This window comes from Tinamus guttatus, unplaced genomic scaffold (assembly GCF_059628265.1).
Source record: "Tinamus guttatus ecotype Peru unplaced genomic scaffold, ASM5962826v1 Tinamus_guttatus_pri_ptg000389l, whole genome shotgun sequence".
NCBI lineage: Eukaryota > Metazoa > Chordata > Aves > Tinamiformes > Tinamidae > Tinamus > Tinamus guttatus.
Genome location: NW_028288923.1, coordinates 8,529,654 through 8,545,369, shown reverse-complemented (window position 1 = coordinate 8,545,369; position 15,716 = coordinate 8,529,654). Strand labels below are relative to the sequence as shown.

At 42.6% G+C, this 15,716-nt stretch overlaps 1 protein-coding gene across 1 annotated transcript; it reads right to left on the bottom strand.

Moving 5' to 3' along the window:
* Nucleotides 1-2,753: 2,753 nt before the first annotated feature.
* Nucleotides 2,754-11,027, bottom strand: OSGIN1 (oxidative stress induced growth inhibitor 1). Its single transcript, XM_010222874.2, has 6 exons — nucleotides 10,908-11,027; nucleotides 7,960-8,062; nucleotides 5,606-5,742; nucleotides 5,099-5,290; nucleotides 4,752-4,843; nucleotides 2,754-4,162 (listed from the first exon to the last, which is right to left on the bottom strand). Exons 2-6 carry the CDS (start codon nucleotides 8,042-8,044, stop codon nucleotides 3,169-3,171), a joined length of 1,500 nt encoding a protein of 499 aa, XP_010221176.2. The 5' UTR covers nucleotides 8,045-8,062; nucleotides 10,908-11,027; the 3' UTR covers nucleotides 2,754-3,168.
* Nucleotides 11,028-15,716: the final 4,689 nt, after the last annotated feature.

Genomic DNA, 15,716 nt, shown 5'->3' with positions numbered 1-15,716 from the left:
TTATTTAAGACACATCATCCTTGACTACAAGCACTTACCAGCTTGATAAAAGTGAAGGGGAAAAAAAAACACAGAACACAGAGCTCTCTCTTGTTTCTCATAGGTAAATATTAAATCCTTGCTTCTATTCAGGCTACGAAAGTTTCCAACCATTCCTGGTGAGTACCAATAAGTCTTGGGAGCTTGTTCTGAAAAGACAAGAACTGAGGTCTTACCAGGCTAGGAAGGAAACTGAGGGGAGCTTAGAAGTCCCTGCTGAGGATGGAAAGGAAATACCTGACTGGGAGGTGCTGCTGGATTTTACTGGGTCACACGCTTGTGGAAACCAGGGGTTTGATCACAAAAACCTGCTCTGTTTGAATTGAGCAGGTCGGGAAGTTGCTTGCTGTTTCTCCAAGGGACCTGCTCCAGTCACTGGTGCTGCAGGCACCAGGTAGAGGACACCAAAGGGCTAGAACAAGCCAGCAAAGTGGTCTCGAACTTGAAATCACCAACCAACCCGTCAGAGTTACCTCCTGGCTGGGCTGCACACGCAGCGATGGAGGCTGCGGCCAACATACTTGGCGCCTTTCCTGAAGAAGCTGCGTCACTCTCACAGGAGCAGCGTGACGCACGGAAGCTTTTCAGGAGACTATTCTTTCCCTGTAGGCCCTGTCAGATGCTGCAGGTCAAGGTTATAATGCACAGACGAAGCCCAGGCCTAACAAAGCTGGTATCTATTGACTCGCGGTGTTTTGGAACAGTAATTCCCATTGTCTCCCTGGTTACGGAGAGCTCTGCAACAGCCGCTGCGGATCAGCATGGAGCAATCTCGCCCTGAGGACTCGCAGTTGTTGAGTAAACCACCATCCCCGCTCACGAGGTTTCCTGCTTTAATGTCCCTATAGGGCAGAACATAGGGTGTCTTCTAAGTACCAATTGTGGGGGGGAAAAAAAAAAAGCCCCGTATAATTTTCAATTTGCTCATCCCTCTAGGGCAAGAAAGCCAGATATTGAAAGCAGGGTAATCTCCTGCCACAGGATGTGCTGGCACAACCCAGGAAGTTCATTTCGCAGAAGACTCCAAATTATTGAAAGGCAGGAAGATGGGCAGCTCAGGCAGAGAGCACAGGCCTCTCTCCTCTGGCTGAAGTGGGCATTTTAGCTCCCAGCTCCATATTCTGCATGGAAACCAGTCAGGAGGAGCAGCAGGAGGTGGCCAAGGGGAGTACCAGTTACTCACTTATCTCTTCTAGGGACGCATAAGCTGGCACTACATTACCCATATAAGGATGTTTCAATGAGATACTTAGGAGAGCCAAACATCCCACAATTCTCCACAGAAAAGTTGACCAAACATTGAACCAGATGTCCCAAAGACACCATGGAACCTCCATCCCCAAAGATGTTAAGAGCTTTCCTAGACAAGGCCCTGAGCAATCTGTTTTAACCTCAAAAAGTTAACCAAGCTTTAATGGGGTCAGACCACAGACCTTCAAATGCCTCCTCCAATCTAAATGATCCTATCATCTGCCAGGCTAGACCTTGATTTGGGACTTTTCCAGACAGCAGAAGACACAAAGTAACAAGATCTAAAGTCTCCTAGGAGTAACGTTCTAAGCAAAAAAACCTTTGTTCTGAGCATGGTTTAGGCTCACAAGAGGAGAAAGCACACTTTGGTAATGTCTACAAAAACGTTGTCTATCATAAAGGGGGGAGGAAGATGTGTGGAAAACATCTCCTTAGAATGTTATGCCCCTAAGAAAAAGGGAGGTGGGATCCATGGACACATCACCCCACATCCTGGTTTAGTCCAGGAACCCATGAAGTTTGTTAGATCTTCTCTTGGTTGAAGATTCAAAGAGAAAAACACAAACATGCTGAGAGTAAGTCTGAAATCATTTTATTGAAAAATATTTCATACAAGTACAGTCCCTGATGAAAATATTCCCATGAGATACAACACTGCAAACAAGTTCCTTGCATGTCTCCCTCAACAACCAGTGAGGGTCATAGCAAACAGCCACTGTCCCCACACACAACTTTCCAGAGACATTTGCAGCATCCTGTCATGCCAGTGAGTTTCAGTGCACCACAGGGAGCACAGTCTCAGTATACTGAGTAACATTACCCATGATGATGTTTTTTCCTGCGAGAGGTATGGAACATCTTGTAGGTCAATTGAGAGTGAGATTTGTACCATGAGGCACCAATCCCACCCAGTAGAGTCTCTAATAAAGTGCTTTGCCAATACAAACATTAAATTCATAAACAGCAATCTTTAAAAGTCATGCTAGATTAGGAATTCATACTACTACATACTGCTTCTTCCTGCAGTAATCTGCAGCAGAAATCCCACACAAAACATGGACAGAATTTCAAGACAAGCCAGTAGCTCCCTTTAATTCTGTTGTCTTTAGAGCAGCTGCTGAGAAGGCAGCACTACAGTCTTAGGAGTTAGAAAGTAAATTGCTGTAGGAGGGCAAACTGGTATTTGTAAGGCAGCACCATTGCTTATGAAGGCTTTTCAGAAGAAGAAAACAAACCATTGCATTACTTTTTAATTAAAAAAAACAAGAATAAAAAATATATATATATATATGATGTTGCTGACATCATCAGTAAGAAAATATGGTTTAGACTGTGCTTCTAAGCCAGCTTTTATTCATAGGATACCACTTTAAGTGCCAAAAATTTGCCCACATCTTTCAGCAATTTGCCTAATAAGAACACAGAGCTAAGCCACAGGAGCAAGTGCAATCACATTGACTCACTTTGTTTCATCCCAAAACACTGGACAGAAAGATGTTGACAGACACAGGATTGCCAGCTTGCTGTCTGGGAAATGATTAATATTTGTTCCCCAATTCTATTTTCAGTAGCCTGGAAGGTGTAATATAGAGCAGTCACTTGCTCTCCACCTTTGCAACACAAGATTTGGGCCTTTCTGCACAGCCATGCAGGGAAGGAGCTGAATCCCCCAAGGTTCAAGGTGTCCCTGTATGAAGCCTCCTCTCTGCATTTGGTGGCTTAATCTTCCCAAATAACTCAGCAAAACTTGATGACTCTCTGTATAACCTTGGTGAAAACCAGGAGTGGGGACTTCACATTTGAGGGTGTACATAGAGACTTGCTTCTCTAGGAAAACAGCAGTAGCCCACTTGGATGTTGTTAGCACATGTTTTTTCATTAGGGGGGATTTTTATTTGTTTTCTTTAACAGAGAGCTGGCGACTGCCAGAGCCCCTCCCTGCACAAAGCGTACAAAGTTGTCCCCAGCTAAGGGTCCTAGAGCATAAAGCCCTTTCTCCTGAGTGCATTCATAGGTGAATGGGTCAACATCTATGGGATTCCTCTTGGGATTGACTGGTTGGTCACAGTCCATTGCCAAGTCAATGCCATTATTGGGCAGAAAAGAAAGATTGGGGTTTGAGCCAGTTAGAACAAGAGCCATGGAAATTTTATAAACTTTCTGGTAGCCGTTCTTGTCTTGAAGGATACATTTCTTGTCCTTGCCAAAGGATAGGACATGATGTTCAGGAAGACTAACATAACACTCATAGGGCCCAGAACAAGCAGCAGTCTGTTCTTTCATCATCTGATGGACTTTGTGGTATTCAGGGTACATCATTTTGGGGAGCTGGTTAAAAATAAGACCTGGATCATTGACTCTTCTCCGAAAAGCATGGATTACTGGAATGTTGCAGTAGTGAGCAAAGAGAATTGCATCAGCAGCTGTCAAACCAGCACCCACAATCAAGACTGGATCTGACATGATGCTAATGCTGCCATCCTTCACTGCCTCCTCTAGGGCAGAGAGCTGGTGGTGGACATAAGAAAGGTTCTCCCCCTTGACCCTAAGCCAAGTGGGACTATCATATGTTCCTGTAGCTAAGACCACATTCTGTGCATAGATGGAGAAGGGTTCCTTATCACCTTTTGCATTTTTGAAAAATCCATCCACCTTAAAGACCTCCATATTTTCCTCAGTGAAGTTCCAGAGTGAGTCACTTCCCTCCTGCAGATCTTTCTGTGAATGATTGGAGATGCTCTCTCTAGTCACTTTCCTCACAGAGGTCACAACAGTCCCACATCTGAAGTTCTTCTGCAGTCCTTTCTTCATCACATAATGTTGGTAATATTGAGCAATATCTTCTGCTGTGGCTCTGTCGTTTCTAAGGCCTCTGCAATACATTATAAGTAAAGGTGAAGCTGCAGTTAAGTATGAACTTAGAATTTCTCACTCTTGCACTAAATGTATCCTAGAGCCTATCCTGGCACTAACAGAGGAGATTGCTCTTTTTTTCTCATCATGTTTTCTAGTCTTCAGCAAGCTTATTCTACAGAGGTAACAGAGAGTTTTACAGGTTTTTGGACGGAGGCAACTCTTCTACGAACCCCCTCCCCAAGAACACAGTAACTGATTTATGCCTTCCTCTTACATTTCTCACTTGTATTTCATTTTTATCTCCTGGACTTTTTCAGATTGCAAGTGTCTAAAATCTCCCAAACACCTGAGAGATTCCACAGTACCTGGGATCATTATAGTTGTTACTGAGGCAAGAGCAATGGACACACAAAATACCATGAATTCTACAAGCATTTTCAGAACTGAGCCATCCCCAATGAGGACTTCAGAAGTGGACACACTGCTCTAGCTCCTTTCCTTTCACTAGAACCATCCATACTACATCAAAGGAGTAAACTCCAATCCAGGTTCCCAAATAGCATTTAGATCTTTGCAAATAAACAATCACACCATAAATATCTCACCTTCTCTTTTGCCTCAGCCAGTCTTTGAATGGGAGGTCTGGGAGTCCCATCCATTCTCCTCTGCTCAGGGTAATCATAGATCCTTCAATAGACTGGAACAAGAAACATAACTACATTAAATAACTGAAAGCCATTTAAGAATAAGAAAAATGCCACTTTGTCATGTTGCAGTATGTCACATATCACATAGTCAGTGATTCCATTTGATCCATTGGCATAGATGATTTCAAAAGCAAATAAGTGCACTTCATTTCCCTACCCCAGTGTTTTCTTTGAGCACCCTTGGTTAGGACTTTTGGCTGTCTTTCAACATGCAGACCTAAGCAATTAGATTTCAATTCACATACATGCCAAGCACCTCCAGGAGGGTTTTTGCCAAGGACCAAGTGTGGGATAGCTCTGTTGGCCTCGTGCCACCAAGTGAGGACAGATTCTGCCGTTCCACCAAAGTCTGTGTCTGGACGCAGAAGAGTATCAAACAGAAGAGCCATTGGGCTGTGGGATCGTCCCTCCAACCCTTCAGACAGATACTCCAAATCCTATAAGGAGACAGAGTAGATGCTTAAAACGTGTGTCATGCCATGAAGACTACTTGAAACTACTCAACTTCCAATCAGTGCTTTTAGAGTTTTGTGAAATTCATCAGTTGGCACATAGCCCCAGCATTTGAAAATTATCTCAAGAATCTCAACAGCAATGCTGGCACTGCACACAAGGGAAATTGGGACAACTAAATAGTCTTTTGTTTAAGGGTTGATCTGCCTATGCACTTCAAAAATCCAAAAGAGGTTATCATTTATAAAATACCCCGAGACACTTCACTATACTTCACTAAGCTTTTTTAAAATACAAACCTGATCCAATATGGAGATATCTGGTGCCTCTTCAAGTTTCCTCTGCAGAATGGAATGAGGATGAAGAGAGTCTCTTTTGAAATAAGGGACATAGCCTGACAGCAAATAGGACAGGCAGATTCCTGAAGGTCCATTCCCTAAAAGTAAAAAATGGTAAAAAAGATTTCATACTTCTGTAGATAGAACAGCCCTTGGAGAAGTATTTTGAAAACAGACAACAGTTCAAAGGGTAAGACACCACTGCAGATACAGAAGAATTTCTATTGCGAGGGTACCCACTGCCCTACTAGATGGAGTTGGGGAAGGAATCTTTCTCATGTTTCCCCTTCCACTCCTCAGTTGTGTCTCTTATTGTAAGTGCCTCAGAACTGGCTGAAAAAGCATTGGTTTAAACAAGCCGGAGGTTAACCTCACCTGAGGCTTGAAGTCACTGGCCTAATGAGTAATTAAATAATTGCTAACTTCTTGCTTCTGGCTCTGAAGATGGATTTTCTCTCCATATGTCCCACTGCCACCATTTCTATCCTTTTATTTGCCAGGAGGAGAAAACTGTGGTTAGTTTAAAAGTGTCAGATCTGTTAAAATACTGACTGGGGCCTCATCTCTGCTGGACACACATCCCATCTGTGCAGGTCAGTTCATTGGTTATTGGATGCAGAACAAATCCAGAGGAACAGAAGACCAAAGGCAACTCTTCAGCAGAGCTCTTACTTTCAGCAAGAAATGCTATATAAGGGCTCTCTAGCAATAAGAGCTTTGGCTGGTGACTCTGAAAAACTTTGGACCTGAAACTACAGCGGTCGTAAGCAACGAGTTAGAGAGAAGTCTCTGCCATGCCAAGACACTCTCTCAAAATGCAGCCCCGAGCAAGTCACTGGATGAGTAACTTGTCCAGCTGACCACCCAGTAGCCAGCTGAAAGACATGATATATGTGACTCAAAACACAGTGAGAGTAGCCTGTGGAAAATTTTCACATGGCTGCTGTCCAGTATGTTTAATATTTTACAGAGTCTGCATAACTAGCTGTCAGCCACTCTGGTCCAGAGATCTGCTGCTCGCTACTGAGTGACTAACCTCAATTACATAATGCAGTGACAATGCAGGGCAGGACTGCCGAAGTGACACAGCAGCCGCGGTGACGCAGTGCTGGGGCCACCTGCCACAGCCACTGGAGCAGAGGGCACTTCTCAGGCATCTGAGATGGAGGTTTGGGCTATAAAACTCACTTGTCTGAGCTATGCTAAGGGCAGCCACCTTCTGCAGCAAGAGTCGAAATCAACCCAGTTGACCCTGGGTGAAGATGGTGGCTGTTGGTCAGTGCTTGGAATATGCTATTTGCTGGAGAGTTACCAACCAAAACCAGGCAGCAGTAGAAATTAAAAGCAAGCCTCACTGCAGCTGTAGGACAATATAGTATGGTCTCAGCTTGCTCCTTCACTTCAGGAAGTATAAAAAAATTGAATTAATTTCCCAACACTCTACCTGGGATGTACCAAAGCATCCTGCCCTGCTGCAAAAGGGCAGCAGAAAGTCACCCTCGGAATTCAACCCACAGGCTGCAGTGTCCCCATGAGGCTTGCTCAAGGGTCAGCAAGGGTTAAATGTAACATGTCCTGTACAAGCCTTGGACTAACTCAGGGGCAATGGATGGCAGGACAGATAAGGCAGGAACTCAGCTGGCAAGAGCCACGGAGCAGAAGGCTCCCCCATCACCTCTCGTTCTTGCTCCAAGCATCACCCCACGTTACCAAGCTCCCTCTCACAAGGGACACAGCACAGTTAATGCATTAGTTTCTAACATGGTGAAAAAAAGTCACAAATTTATACAGAAGGTAATAGCTTTGGTAAAATAGCAGTATAGCTGATTTGCACACGTCAAAAGATTTACTTTAGTATTTAAAGGATCTATAAAAATTCGCAGAAACTTCAACAGCATCTGGATCACTTCCCAAGCCACACATGATGAGGGGAAAAAAGATCACATGCTAATTCAAGTACTACAAGCAGCTAATCAACCTTAGTGACTTTTTTTTCCCCTCAGTGAAATGGTTTCAAACCCTTCTAAGCACCCAAGAGGGGAAAAAAATCAGGTCCAGATGACCTGATGTCCAAAAGGTTACCATTTTTGTTAGTGGAAAAACAGGCATGTGTTTTAGTTTGCCAAACACCTGTTTTCCTACTTGCCACCACTCCCTTCATACCAGCACTAGAGAAGGTCTGGCTATCAGGGAAAGGGGGCAGAACAGTGACCACGACAATTCTGGTGTTAAGATGACACTGAACAAAAATGACAGCCAGGCCAAAGCAAAAGCAGCATTAGTGAACACAATTAGGCTGGCAAAAGAAAACTTACCTATAATCACCACAGGAAGCAGCTTAAACCCATTCCTGTTTGGGTGTTTGTTCAGTATTGAATACATCTTCCTGTCCGAAAGCATCTAGGTCCTGGTGTCCACCTGGTAAAATACAGAAATTTTAAATGATGAGCTTTTCTGACAAAAATGTGACTTGCAGGGCTGACTAACCCAGTGTATTACCCGTTTATCATGCCCTACTTGACACACACACACTCAGGACAGGCCCACTCTTTTTTTTTTTCTTAGAAGTTAAAGGTTGATTCCCCGATTATATCAGAAAAAAAGGGAAAGGGCTCTTATCTTTCTCCTCCACACACACATTTCAGTCCGCAGCAACAGCTGGCAACTTGAGTAGCAAAGAATCCTCCAACTGAAGTGGTGCAACTTGTTAATGAAAGCTTCACTTCTGCTCATGCAGAGTAGAACAGCGCTACTGCCATGTAGCTATCATGAATTTCCATACGAATCTTGCAAGCACCCCTTGCACTCAGGTGCTTCTTAGCTTTTAAGGCTACTTGTGCCTTCACCAAGAAGCAGAGCAAGCATCCCCTAAAACTTCTGGCATGATGAGTTGTTGAATAAGCTAATCCCCAAGTTTTCTACCACAAAAGTCCACTGGTGGAATTGGAAGAGTTCAGCACCTGGCATGGCCCAAGACTAGAGACACAGCACACCAGTCTCATCAGGAGGATGTTCACTGAGAGCACTCTAAATCGCAGCACACATCTGAGGGTTGGCGAAGGTTTCTTCTCCATGGTAACCCAAGGCTGTACTACGCAACAAGCCAAGTTCTCAGCGTTTCCTAACGTTGTTTTATCTCTGAAAACACTGCATGAAAACGTGAGACAAACTCTCTGGAAAGCCACGTGCAGGTTCCTGCTCTGGGGAGAGCTGCACGTCTGGAGACAGCGGTAACCCAGCAACATCCGTGGGATATTTGCTGGGAGCAGGGACTGCTGAAGCAACCCAGTGCAGTGCAACCATTCCAAGGGAGCAGTAAAGCCACTGTAAAAATAATGAGCCTATCAGCCCAATTGCAAGACTTGGGCACAAAATCACGCTGCTCTGTGCCAGAGTTCCTGCAGGGGAACCAGAAGGGGACAAGAATAGGAACCAGAGAGTAGAAAACAGCCTTGCACTCCTGGTTGCTTCCAGGGGAGTTTGCCTGGGCCCCTGGCCACTGCGCTGCCACCCAACACACTGTGAGCAGCGGTGCAAAGCAGCAGCCCCAGGAGATCCCTCTCCTCATTTCACCCTGCACCTCCAGTCAGAATCTTTTGATATATGAAAAAGCACTGTTTGCTGAAATTAAAGTCAAACCTTGAAGGCTAGGGTACAACTGCCAATTTGGCACGCATTCCTTGATCCAGGTATATAGGTGACCTTTTTAAGCTGCAGTTTTAGCCAAGATCTGGATTCACAAATCCCATCAAGCTCATTTTAGTGCCACACACTTTGCTCCTCAAAGTTTTGACACTGGGCAATACTACCAACATGAAATTACTATTGAAGCTGCTTCTGTTCATCTTAGCCTCTCTCTATATAGAGAGAAGCCCCTTCCACATCCTAGACCTATCACTTTATGGTATACAGTTACTAACTGCATTTTCATCGGAAAATAAATCAACTACTGAGCCTGCTTAGAGCTATTCCCAACATGCAGGCTAGGTGTGTGACATGCTGTAGGCAAAATTATGCTCAGAGCATCATGGCTGTTGAATTTTCAGGCCCAACGTTCACTTTTTCTGTGATGAGAAGTAAGTCTTTTTGCTTGTTGTTTAGATTTGACAGTCTCAAAAATCAGGAAGCACACACACCTCTACAACCCCTACAGCTAATTCACCACAGTCGATGAATCCCTGTTCTTCCGGAGGCTCCTGTAAAGCACATGAGACACCAAAGTTCACTTCGAATCTGTACAGAGCTATTTAACTAGCCACAACAGGAAAGAAAGAGAAGCCTCAGGTGACAAGAAGCACAAGACTGCTTTTCTCACTTCCCTTTGGGAAGGCAGGCTCACACGTAGCCAGTTCAGGGCACTCGATCACTGTTTTGGCTCCTGCTTTCGACTTCCTATTTTAAACAGGGGTCTCTCTCCTCCTCTCCTATTCAGGAAAATGCTGCAAGTTCCAGAATTCCTCTCCTCGTTGCTTCCAAAGCCTTTATTTCTCTGCTGATGAAACATTACATAATTGTCCAGGCTCAAGAAAGCTGCCAGCTTATCATGCTGGGCCAAATCCTGCACACTCCCAGGCACAGCCCCATGCCTAGAGGGCCCGTAACTCACAAAGCAGGTCAGTGTGACCCCGGCACTGCCAGGCTGCGCCGCTGGAAACAGCCTTAAGCAAGCAAAAGAAAAAAGGCAAATAAGTGTTAGTGGGACAACAGAATTAGAGTATCTTTAGTTTGAGAAAGGCCAAGCTACATCAGCCACATGCAAATAGGTCTCCCCACAATGTCAGTGAGACTTCTGTTCCAGTAAGGACAGATAAGGAAGGCCTTTACAGCACATGGATAGAGCTCAGAAGAGCAGTGCAGTGAGTACATAAGGAAGAGAAGAGCTTGAAAGTGCTTTTATGGCACTTAGGGTTAACAAGAACAGTTACAGAAATGCAACAGCTTCCTTCAGCTTCATTTCTTCACCCCACATTGATTTCAGAAGCAGCTATTTAAGAGGTTATTAATTTCATCCATTGAGTCTTTAAGAGAGATGTCCCATTAACTTTGACACTTCCCTGCGAGTTTAAGGAGCTCTTTTGCCCACCTGTATGATCAGTCTTACATGTGAGTCCAGTCACACCACATACAAAGTACATGGGAGCAATTCAACTTTGTGAAACAGAGATACATCATTCTAGAAACATTCCCGTGATCCTTGAGAAAGCAATGTGTTCTAGTATACCACACAAATAGAGCTCTTAATATTCCCTTACAGTCATCTTACCTTTTTAGCAGCAGATTTGATGAGAAGCAACACAATTTTTCTGAAAACGCCAGTACGGTCAGGAAAACCGCAAAACTTCAACCCTTGAATCCTCTCTCTGCTCTCAGACAGCTGTTTAAATATAGTAGGCTACAGCTCTAAGTGCAGAGAGGTGGAGCTGAAATGAATGGAGGTGGAGCCAGGAAAATACTTATAAGCATGAGTCAGCAGGAAGATTTCCCAGCTTGTGAATGAATGATGCAGGGTAACTCTAGCAATGTGCAGCTCACTGCAGGACTAGGGCAAAGGCAGGATTCCTGGACCCGTGCATGGCACGAGCCCAGCACTGAACTAATCTGTTCTTTTCCACTTGTTACCTTCAGGCCAAATTAATCCAAGCCTTCGAAAAATACAATGCTGCGCCTGTGGTAGAAGTGGATTTTTCCTCTGTATTTCAAAGGAAAGCTGCTCTGACAGTGATAACTACAGATATGAAGAGTGAATAACAGTTGCTTTAATACTAACTTTTTGGCTATAAATGGAAATAAAATTCCTGGCTGCTTTCCCTCCTTCGGTTAGTATTTTGGCCCACAGAGCCACCAGGCACTGCTGCATCATGTGAATCAAATTCAAGAGGATTAAATAGAGCAAGGTTTTTCATACTGTCATATCAATCCCTTCTAATTTACAGTTCAGATATTTATTGATATAGTACATTTCATATACCAGACTTAATCTAATTAACTGATGTTATCTAATGCTGTATTATCCTGCATACAGAGTTAGCCTCATCAGCATCTTTGGGAAAAATTTCAGGTCTAGATCTTATTTGGAAACAGCCTAGAGTGTCAATGGTTCTTAAAATCAAGAATCATATTGCACTTCACTTGCTCTACACAGTATTAAGACTCTTTGCAGGCATATTCAAAGCATATCGATCTTATATGTTAAGTAAATATATAACCAGTAAACAACTCCCATATGTAAGAGCATCTTCTGCTACTTATCTTCCTTTCATAACCTTTTCTATACAGAAATCTAACCATTTTTTCCCTGTTACCATGGGATGTTTGCCTTAATTCCATCAATTTTGTCCTTATATAGTTATAGTGGGTCTGAAAATACAGCATTCAGTTGTATTTGTTCTTCAGTGAGAAAGTCTTGCAAACTTGTTGCATGTAAGTTTAGTGAATGTAACTGCTTCACAAATAAGACTTACTACAGCATAATAGGATTGTCACTCAAGGGATTTTATTCACTTATTTATTCAGTAATTTATTAACCAATTTAAACAATCTTCATCAAGTCTGCTAAAATGAAAATGTTCTTAAATGTATTAAACTTCCATCTGAAGTATGCAGTTCAGTTCAAGCAATAAGTGCTGCAAATCTTTATCTCTGAGGCCACTGATTTTGAAGGTAGCATCTCCAGAGAGCCAGGAGGGCTGCTAATACTAATAATGTTAACACACATACTTTGAACAATCTGATATCAAAGATGAAAACAGCCTCTGAAAAGGAATCCTGTCCTCTCAAGACCCACATCAAAGCAGCAGTCTGCACAAGTTACTTTAATTCTACAAGATTCAGACATTCTAACAAACACAAAGCCATTTTCATTTACAGCTTCAACTAACAGTGTTCCTGCTGGAAGCCTGACTCAGTAAATAGATATGTCAGACTGAGTATATTTTTAGGTCTCTCAAGTCACCTAGGCCTTTATCCAAGGTAGGGAGTACTTGGAACATTCACAGTCATCCCATTTCTTCAATAGAAGCAAAGACTTTCATATGCATTATCCAAACACATACTTATAAGGCAACAGATGTGATCACTAACTCTCAAGACAAATTAGACTTCCAGAGAATATATGGCATGTGTTTAGTTAGGTGACTTAGAGGTACCCTATTACTAGTTCTTTTTTAAAGGCTATCTTTAATCCAATGTGGTAGTGCATTTCAAATATTTAAGAAAAAAGATGTTCAAGTCAACACTTGCCTGTGGCATATACACAAGAGGAAACCATATGATGGTTTGGCAGTGAAATGTCATGCTTTGTGCAGAAACATCTGCAGAAATAAAGTTGTCCTCTATGTACAAAATGGGGAAATATTATTAGTATTACCTCTCTGTAAATAAGGTCCAAACCACAAGCTCCACCTTTTTTGTAGGCAGTATAAATTTTAAGATGTTGAAGTCTGACAATACCAGTGTCCCTTATTTGCTTGCACAACAGGACCACTGACCCTAGCAATTTGGGGACTTGTTATTAATCTCTTAACATTCACACCACACAGGTGTATCTTAACTTCGCTCTGGCCTGATTTTTCTTGTGTGCCTTGTCTAGAAAGAAATAACTCAGTCTAACATGCTTGGTCTGTCTGCTCAGACCTTCCAGGAGAGGAAGTAACAGCACAATCCACATTTGGCCTGGCAGTCAGCTTTCTGGCCTACAAATTGACACAATCTACTTACCTTTTCTTTCTTACTTCTTGAACCCTCAATCTGAATATTGCTGCTTACAAGAAGTTCTCTATACAGATTTCTATGATTTTGCATTATCTCTGAGTTCTTGGTACTTTCACAAATCTCTAAGGTTCTCTAAGCTCTCTACAACTACCTGAAAGGAGGTTGTAGAGAGGTGAGTGTCAATCTCTTCTCCAGAATAACTGCAGATAGAACAAGAGGAAATGGCCTCAAATTGGAAAGGTTCAGGTTAGCCATTAGGAAGAGTTTCTATATGGGAAGACTAGTCAAGCATTGGAAGAGGCTGCCCAGGGAAGTGGTGGAGTCACCATCCCTGGCAGTGTTCAAGAAACATGTAGATGACGCATTTAGGGACATAGTTTAGCAGGATGGTGTTGAAGGGTTTAGGGTTGGACTTGGTGATCTTGAAGGTCTTTTCCAACCATAATGATTCTATGATTCTATTCACAGCTTTCTGTGAGGATGCATGTAACCAACAGCTCGACTCCTCTTTGCTACAAAGTGATAAAAGCATGATTCTTGGGGAACAGATTTAAGTTGCTTTAAAGAGCTTCAGATTTTTCCAGAAAACTAACAAAAACACCTCTACCAAACCACTAGTTTTTGCACTCAGTGAAGTGTAATTGTAGTATACTCCAACTGCGATCTGAGGCATCCACAAAACTCTGAATGTAGGCGTAAAAGAAAGTAAATCAGACTTAAGGAAGCTATCAAGAAAGCAGATAACTTGCAAAGGTTTCTCCTCAGTTCTTTATTTTTCCTTTAAAAAATAAAGTAATAGTAAAGCTTAGCCTCTGATGAACAATATCCAGAAATATATTAATTTAAATTAGCAAGACAAAGTGATCTAGCAAAAGCAATATAACATTTACACAGCAGTCCTCAAAGAGCTTTTCTTTCTTAGGACAGTTCTTTATGAAATAAAAAGGACCCATGACAGTGAGAAGTACCTTCAGACAAGACAAAGAATCACTTCTACCTACACTTGTCCTGGTAGAAACACAGGGCACATAGGTAAAGGGCTTTATTTGCTATTCTGTGCATAACCCTTGTAACACTATGCAGCAGTAGCTTGCCAAACCTACCTACCTTATCACTGTGTTGGGATAATTCAACACACTGCAATTTGGACTCACACAACTCACGAAGGTTTTGGCCACAGGAAAAAGGGATGGACTTTACTGGTGATCATTCATTTCACCTTCAGGTCATACCCTGCAGTTCACAATATTGACAGTCCAAGTTCATTTGCTGCCAAGGTCAATTTGTTTCCCTTGTGACCATCTATGACCTCCATTTTGGAACTCAAACAAGAAAATATGCTTTTCCAAGGTAATGCTGCAGAATGTGTCAGAAAGGGCCAAAGCACTGTTAAGGAGGAACACTTTGCACCTACATTATCCCACGATGCGAGAAATTTCCTTGTTATCAAATGACTTGAAATCTCAGGTCACTGAGAAGTTATACCACCCAAGTCCTACTCATGAAACCTGTCAAGGCAGCCCTGATTCTGCTGTCTTCTGATGTGGAAAAACTTCAGAAACCAGATCTCTGCTGTCAGAAGTCATTGTTACTAACTCTGCTGTTGACAACTCACAACAAGACACTTACACCACCTCTAGCATCCACCCTTCCCTCTAGCCAGGCTTACCATGCGCTATCAAATTATCATGGCATGCTACATTGTTTCACACATTAGAACTTCATGCTCTGCTGTTTTTTAATAATTAGAGGAACACTCCCCAACACAATCCTCTGTAGGCCAAAGCAGTGCTTTGATGCTTCAGTGTTTCATTCTATTCCAGCAAAAATAAAAACAAAGTCCAGCATGTTTTGTGTCTAAGGGAACTTTTTAAATGCCGATCACGTAGTCTAATGCAAAACCTCAAGATGAAGCACTTAGAAGACCTGACTAAATATTCTGATCCCCTGTGATATCTGCAGTACATTAAATTCAGCTTCAGACCACTGCAGCCAGAAGTATCCCCTCCTTTTCACACAAGAAAGTTTACCTTTATGAGTCTAAGTTAACTTACCTACTCAAAACTGACACCTATTTGTTTAATGAAAATAATGATTTGGTATTAATGCTGGAAACGAACTAAACAGAATACTCATTTGGTATCATTAACACATTCTTCAAAAAAAGAAAAAAAAATCAAATATGCTCCCTACACATGTTCTGGCACCCTTTGAAGAAAAGCTACAGAAAGATCACTTGTGCCAGCAGCTGCCTCTTGCTGTGTTAAATGAATGAGCTGAAGGAACTAGAGGGAAGGTCAGAGTTACTAGGCTTGACAGGAGCAGCAGTTCACGAAACTTTGAAAGGGAGACCAGCTCCTGC

Coding starts and splice junctions, on each gene's coding strand:
- OSGIN1 (XM_010222874.2), bottom strand. CDS start 8,044: ATGCTTTCGGACAGGAAGATGTATTCAATACTGAACAAACACCCAAAC. Junction 5,291..5,605: donor ATATCTCCATATTGGATCAG/GTTTGTATTTTA, acceptor GTCTCCTTATAG/GATTTGGAGTATCTGTCTGA. Junction 4,163..4,751: donor TGGCTGAGGCAAAAGAGAAG/GTGAGATATTTA, acceptor AATGTATTGCAG/AGGCCTTAGAAACGACAGAG.